The following is a 7,500-nucleotide window of genomic DNA, read 5'->3' as shown; positions in this document are numbered from 1 at the left end:
CCTCAGTAACATGCAAACAACAGACCAAATAAATCAAAGGAACTTATCTTCTATATACTTCTGTTGTAAATCAAAAAATAATAAAGTTATTGATATGAGTGTTAGAAAGCCTGAAAAGAATTGGCAGATCATACATGGTAGAGGTTTGATAGCCTTTCTTTGATTGTGATTGCTAGGCATTGCTTTGTTATTTTAGATCAGCTGTACTTTCATGATTGTAATGTCAATAACTTATATTTGGTAAACATTAATAAAATAAATAAAAAGTAAATCTGTCAATCTATTGGCTCTGTGATTAGAGCAATTGTGTGATGCAAGTTAGTTCCCACCACAATGTTTTCATGCTGACATCTTTATGCTGTTTGTTGGAAGCTTATAAATAGCTGCAGGACTGTCAGTTGCAAGAATACCATTATTGTATCCTTTTGTATTATTTTTACATGTAAGTCATTGGCAGAATTATGCCTTGGTAAAGGATTTTGTGCATATAACAAATGTATCTCACAATTCCATATCACAGAATTTATGCAATAATATGAGTTGCCATGCCAGGGCATGCATTTTTGGGCACTTTTCAAGGGGGAGGGTGATGGGGGCTCTGCCTCCAAACACCCCTCAGGAAACATTGTTTTCACCTCAGTATGCAGAGCAAGATAGAGCTGAAATGCAGGAAGAGCAATGGGACTTAGGCTGTGACCAGCACTTTCAACAATCTTTTTCATTTTTTTTGTAGTGTTACCATTTATGTCAGCAGATTATTTCTCTTACAGATAACTGCAACTTTTTGTCCTCTTCAAGAATATCACTTTCAATTTGCCCAATGCTGATGATCCACATTGGACAGGAAAGCCATTGATTCCTGTGGTTCATGTTTGCCAGACAGAATGGGGGGAAAGAGAGTAAAATTTAGTGAACAGGAGAGTGAATGAGTGATGAGTGCATTTCTGGATCACTGCGAAGAGGTCTCACACACTCAACTGCAAGCTCGAAAGCATACTCAAATGTACACTCATCCTCGCCAGACTTTTTCAAAACTTTTTCTCCATTACTACTGGAATAGAAGAAAGAGTATATCCATGAATAAAAGACAGGGAGAGAAAGAGTAATATAGGAGATGGAGATATATATATATGTGTGTGTGTGTGTGTGTGTGTGTGTGTGTGTGTGTGTGTGTGTGTGTATTATATTACATATATATATTACATATATGTATGTGTATATGTATATGTATATAAATAATGCCTGCACTCTGACTGCTCTTGAGTGCAAAAAAACGACATACCGCCTTGAGAAGTCAAACGCAGGTGTCTTAGGGGAAGTCACCGCCGTTTGATAGCATGGTAGCGCACCAAACCGCAGTTGATTAGGAAGAACATCCAATCAGGCAAGGGTGACACTGCCATATAACCTCTCAATAGTGAATTGAGAGAGGCCTATGTCCTGCAGTGGAATGAATGGCTGTAAAAAAAATAAAAATTACATATATATATATATATATATATATATATATATATATATATATATATATATATATATATATATATATATATATATATATATATTTACATATATACATATACATACATATACATGTATGTGTGTGTGTGTGTGTTTCTAAAATGCATGTGGTTATAAAATTATGCTTATTTATCCAAGTCACTGCATTTATATATACAGTTGTGTAGATTTCATGTGCAAGTTGCAGTTTAACAATGAATATTAAATGAGTTACTTCTTTATTTTTTCAGACACTTAGGTTCATCACTGATCATGTGTCAGTTTTCCCTAATGATTCTGCAATACTACCATCCCCAAGTGAAAGTTGCTCCTTAGTAACAGTTGCCCCAAAATATGGACTTATCTTTGCTGCTCTTGGGACAACTTTCAAAGGTATGAAGTGGTGTCAGAGTAGCTGGCAGAACTTTCTGCACCAGCAGTCATTACATTTCTGTTTTCAAAAGATATATTAAATGATCTCTTTTTATATCAGTAGCATGAATACATTTTATGTAATTTAATTTTTATGTATTTCTGCTTTAGTGTACCAAACCCAAGCACTCTTGGCTGATGGTGAGAAGAAAGATGCAGCAACAGTGGACACAGGAGCACCCATTACTCACCTTGTGGCCAGCTGTGATGGCCTCACCCTCATGGCTGTTGTCCTCCATGGTGACATTCCTCATGCTCTCTTTTATGAATGCCGCAACTTTGTGCATCAGGTAAGTTGTTCGTGAGTTTGGTTTTAGATCTATTTCTTACATTATTAATTCTCTCATTAAATTCATAGATTTGATGTTAAAGTGTATATGTATTTTGTAAATGGATTTTGACTAGATAGCTAACCTTAAAAGCATAGAATGAAAGCTCACTCATGTAAAACATGAAGTTCTAAGACACTTTTCTTCATTACCATTTCTCTCACGATTGAAAAATATCATATGTATTGGCAGTAATTTGAATTCAGGGGGGAAAACCAGCAAACCTGCACATGGTATATTGTGGTAAGATAGAGCTTATGAACTACCCAGGTGAAATGTTGTTAACCCAATGTCACCAGGAAGATGCTGTGCTCATTTTATTTTATTTTTTGTGAAATGTCTCTGCACATAGATTTCTCTGCTAGTGCTTAGCCACAAAGGAGTCGGTAGACCATGTAACCTTACCTGATTTCACCTTCCCTTGAATTTGTGGGTAATTTTTTTTTTTTTTTTTTTTTTTTTTTTTTAATAATAATAATAATAATGCTATCAATACTGATGATGATATATTTATTATAGACATTATAATTATAATGTTATTGACATTAGTAATGGCAATATAAGATGACAAAATATTTTTAAAAGTCAAGGAAACTGGTAAATTGGTGATACAAGTAGTGCTCATAATTGGCTTATTGGTGACTTAGCACAAGCAAAGTCACCAATGTGACTTCTATGTGCCATCTATGTGTAAAAATAATTATTAAGTTAACCCAATGCAGACAGGCATGGCATGTACGTATATGCCATGCCCACTGTAAGTTTACTTTATTAATTGTTTTTACGCTTAGATGGCTACACTTGTACTAAAGTCACCAATGAGCCAATTACTGCCCGTTTACCCTTTTCCGTAAAATATTTTCCGTTATCTGATTTTGCTGTTACTAATGTTTATAGTAATTAGGAGTTCTATGATAAAAATAACACTATTGATATTCATAGCATTAGTAAAAAGTATGTTTTTCCTGGTAATTCAAGGAAAGGTGAAATTAGGTAAGGTCACAAGGTCTACTAATTGACTCCTTTGTGGCTAAGCACTAGCAGAGTCATCTATTTGCAGAGACATTTCACAAAAATTTGAAAAATGAGCACAGCATTTTACCCATTTTTTATTCATTTTCCCCGTCGCCATGTGGTTAAAGTAAACTCAGAGTGGTCATGGCATGTACTTTATGCCATGCCTGTCAGTTCTGGGTTAAATAAGGAACCAGTCAAAGCTCTATCTTCCCAGAATATAATTGATAAAGTTCACGTACCTTTATCTCTGCCATAAGCATAGGAGTTACAATAATCACTGGACAACATAATGTGGTTGACACACTTTTGGCTCAAGAAACTTTTAATAATCCCCTTTATTTTTGGTGGTAATTACAAATGTGTCATTCTTTGTCAAATGTTTGAAAAAGAATGTTATTGATTTCTTTATCAACATTTACTCTTAATTTCTTACCATACTACTCCTTTTACTTCTAGTCTGCAAGCCAAACACCGTTTGCAAGCACAGCGATTTGCCGAGTAGGTGGATCCCGTGTGCAGGGCATCGCATGGAACCCAATGATGCCCAACAATATTGCTTTGGCCACCTCACCAGGCTTCCTCTCCATCATCTTGCTAAAGGACAATAGTATTGATGTGAAAACAGTGGAAATAAAGGCATGGTAAGAAGAAGTTTAGGTCAGATTATATTGAGAGTTCCTCAGTTATGCACCCCATTAATTTTTTGGCAGTGGGTGCATGTGCTGTCAACTTTTTTGTGATTTTTGCTATAAACAGAAGACTCCACAAGTGCTCAACCACCAAAGAGTCTATTAGTAGGCATTATGTAACTCCACTTGCTGGTAATATAAATATTGTTATTTTTATTGCTGACAATGTGATTATTATGATATTATAATGCCTAAAAGCAATAAGAAATAAAACAAGAATCTTACAGAAAATTAAGGAAAAGGGTAAGCTGATGAGATAGATACCACTGGTAATTGACTCCATGGTGACTAAGCACTGGTGGAGTCATCTATGTGTAAACAAAATTAACCCTTAGCTGCAGGTTGGCATGTACGTATATGCAAGGCCTGCTGGACTATATTCCAGGTGGCATGTGCATACATGCCATGGTGTGCCAATCCTGTTTTCTGGGGGCATGTATGGTCATGCCATGCAAGCTAGGGTGACGTCACGAGCTCCCGGCAGTGGGGCCCAGGCCACTATAAATCCAACTCAGGAAAGAGGGCTTGCATATCAGGAAATCCCGTCGGCATTGGGTTAATAAATTAAATTCACTTTGGATATACAATACAAAAGGTTAATGCCTGGAGTGCATATTCACTCTTCTTGAAAGTTTTTTATTTACTTGTATACTTGTTTTTAATGTTTATTATCATTATTATTATCTTTTCACGGAGATGGCTCCACAAGGACTTACTTCAGATTCAGTATGGATATCTACCTGACAGCATTTACCCCATTCCTTGAATTTTCTGAAAAAGTACAATTGTTATTGATGTTAACATATATTAATGTCAAGAAGAATGGTTATGATAATACCAATAATGATAATAGAAATAAAATAAAATAAAACAAATAATTTATTTCTTCTCCAGTGCTGTGGGATGGTCCCCAAAAGGCAAGCAGCTGACTGTAGGCTTAACTGATGGATCTCTAGCCTTGTTCAAGCCTGACCTGACCCCTGTAAGGAACATTGCAAGACCCCCAATGGAAGAACTGGGTGCAGTTCTAAGTATCACATGGTTCACAAGCACTGAATTCTTCATTGGCTATAAACAAGAGGCAGAGGAGGGAGGCCATGGTAAAATAAGATGATTCATTGTTATATGTGAATTTTATGAAGTGAGAATGAAAAAGAAAATATACACATGTATGTGATTAGAAGAAAAAAAAAAAAACATTTGAAATTGTGAAAGCATCAACATATGTTCAAGAGTATTTGACTTCTGGTTTAATACACCAACATTTACTTTGGCTTAGAGGATCGAGCCATTTGTGATATGTTATTTACCTTGTTTTTCCTTGCCTTGCAGTGATGATGTTCATTAGTGCACCAAAAGGAAAGGAACCAAAATATGTCCTTTATGAGTTCCTTTGCAATGACAACCAAGGTCCAAGACCACCAATGTTCTACCCTGTTTTCATCAGTGAATGGTAAGTTGAAGATGGTTTTGTCTTATCAGACAGCAGAGGTAGATCTTGAAAAATACATTTCATTCTTTGTATTTGATTTAGTTTTTGATCTTTTAATAATTTAAGAAACTTGACCTCTGGCCTTAAAGTCAATGGTAGTGGTATCTTTTATGCCTTTCCTTGGTATGTATATGATCATGATATGATGAGTAATAGATCTTCAACAGTATTAACCATATGTTACCAGGATTTCTGCTGGCTCAATCAAGTAAACAATTGTTTAGGGCTCACTACTTGGAGCTGGCTGATTGTATCCTTACCAACTAGCATTTAAGTTTTGCTTGTTATGGCAAAAAGAAATGTACACTATCAATATTGGGTTAAAAGTAACATTAAGCATTGTTAGTTTATCCCATAAAGATGTACAGGTCAGGAAAAGGTCAGTGTAAAGTGAGAAATTTAATTTCAGGAGTGTTATGTGTGTGCTGTCCTCAAGAGCAGTCCAGTTGGGTGTGTTAGGGAAAGCAGAGAATGGAGGGGAAGGTTGGTGTGAGTATGAGATGGAAGAAGGAGGTGGAGCTGGCCTGCACAACATCTCTGTCACCAAGGAGACTTATGCACTAGGGATGGCTGTGGACTTTACTTCTTTGAAGAGTTTCACAAACAAAGGTAAAGTATGGTAACAATTAAGGTCATAATGACTTATTTCATGTGTATGTATTTATACATTGTGATATTTATATTACTTTTAATAAAAATGTGTGATGCAGTAATTTATTTATTACTGTTTGATATTGAGTATACCTTTGAAAATAATCCGAGGCTGAAACTTATAGTGCTACAATTGACAGACGGAAGCACAAGTGGACCCTGTCCAGTTCTTTATGCACTGTCAACGGGTGGAGAACTCAACATGTTCCACTTAGTCAATAATGCTGCCGGGACACCAGCCTTAACCAAGATGGCAGAGGCCCTTCCCACTACTGGTCACAGGACTCCAGATCAGTTTCCAGGAGTCAGCAGCTATGCTGTGCCTGCATCAACAGCTTCATCTTCAGCTGCTCTACCAGATGCAGCACCGAAACTAGGAAGTGTTGGCGAGGCCAGCAGTTCTCCATCTATGTTCAAAAGGTATAGTATTCTGTCAAGAAAGATTTGTATTTCAAGTGCATATGTATTTTTAAGGAAAATTGGTCTTTGGTACGGTCTTCTGTTAAAGTGTGATGAGTTTTAAGGGTTATTTATTTCTGTGTTAGCTGTTAGAATTATGAAATACATGTAAAGTTTCTGCAAGGAATTTTTTTTAAGTGATTGATGGTATAGGTAAACAAATTATCAAGTAGCTAGAGTAGAGAGGATGAATAGAAAAGAAATCATTGACCTTTTTGGAAAAGAGATAGAAGAAAAACCCTTTTGAAAAAGGGATGTCAAAGGTAGAATGAAGTGTTTATTTGTGGAGATGATTTTTTTTCTTTATCTTTCTTTTTTCTTTGAAATTTGAATAGTATACAATTAATTTACCAAAAAAAAACTTTTCCCATTACAGCATAGCATCAACATCATCCTTTGGAGCCAGCCCTTTTCAACAGACCGTTGCTGCTGCTGATAAGCCCCAGGCAATTTTCTCATTCTCTCAAGGAACAGGATCAAACATCTTTGGAAGTTCTGGGGGAACAAGCTTATTTGGGAAAGTACAACAAGAAGCACCACAGGCATTGTCTAAACCAAGTGCAAACCCTCAAACTCCTACATCCCTCATCCAGCAGGCTTCTACATCAGCAGCTACAGCCAATTCTGTTTCCTCAAGTGCACCAATGCCCTCACTCCAATTCAAGGCCCCTGTAACTAAGTTGGCCCCTCAGCCTGAAGCACCACCACAGTCAAGCTTCATGCAATCACAGCCCTCTGATTCAGCAAGGAATGTGAACACACAGGGAGTTAACTTACCAAACTTGTTGCCAAAGGCAGACACTGCTACTGGGAGCATTAGCCAGGGGAAGCCTGCTTTCAGTTCCACGCCCCTAAAATCCAAGTCGCCCACCCCAGTGATACCAGTGACACCCAAGTCAACAGAGAACCAAATTACTAGGAGCTCCCAGAGCCC

General features: G+C 36.8%; 1 protein-coding gene across 5 annotated transcripts in view; it reads left to right on the top strand.

Moving 5' to 3' along the window:
* Positions 1-7,500, top strand: part of LOC125046939 (nuclear pore complex protein DDB_G0274915-like) — a 25,279-nt gene that overhangs the window by 998 nt on the left and 16,781 nt on the right. For all 5 annotated transcript variants that reach the window (XM_047644986.1, XM_047644985.1, XM_047644984.1 and 2 more), the window contains exons 2-9: positions 1,749-1,890; positions 2,041-2,219; positions 3,732-3,916; positions 4,859-5,064; positions 5,297-5,417; positions 5,866-6,065; positions 6,248-6,527; positions 6,943-7,500. The exon at positions 6,943-7,500 is cut by the window's right edge and continues 139 nt beyond it. In XM_047644986.1, coding sequence (XP_047500942.1) covers positions 1,749-1,890; positions 2,041-2,219; positions 3,732-3,916; positions 4,859-5,064; positions 5,297-5,417; positions 5,866-6,065; positions 6,248-6,527; positions 6,943-7,500 — 1,871 coding nt within the window. The remainder of the gene's footprint in view (positions 1-1,748; positions 1,891-2,040; positions 2,220-3,731; positions 3,917-4,858; positions 5,065-5,296; positions 5,418-5,865; positions 6,066-6,247; positions 6,528-6,942) is intronic.

This window comes from Penaeus chinensis, chromosome 4 (assembly GCF_019202785.1).
Source record: "Penaeus chinensis breed Huanghai No. 1 chromosome 4, ASM1920278v2, whole genome shotgun sequence".
Taxonomy (NCBI): domain Eukaryota; kingdom Metazoa; phylum Arthropoda; class Malacostraca; order Decapoda; family Penaeidae; genus Penaeus; species Penaeus chinensis.
The sequence above is the reverse complement of the archived record's forward strand: the minus strand, read 5'-3'. Positions and strand labels throughout refer to the sequence as shown.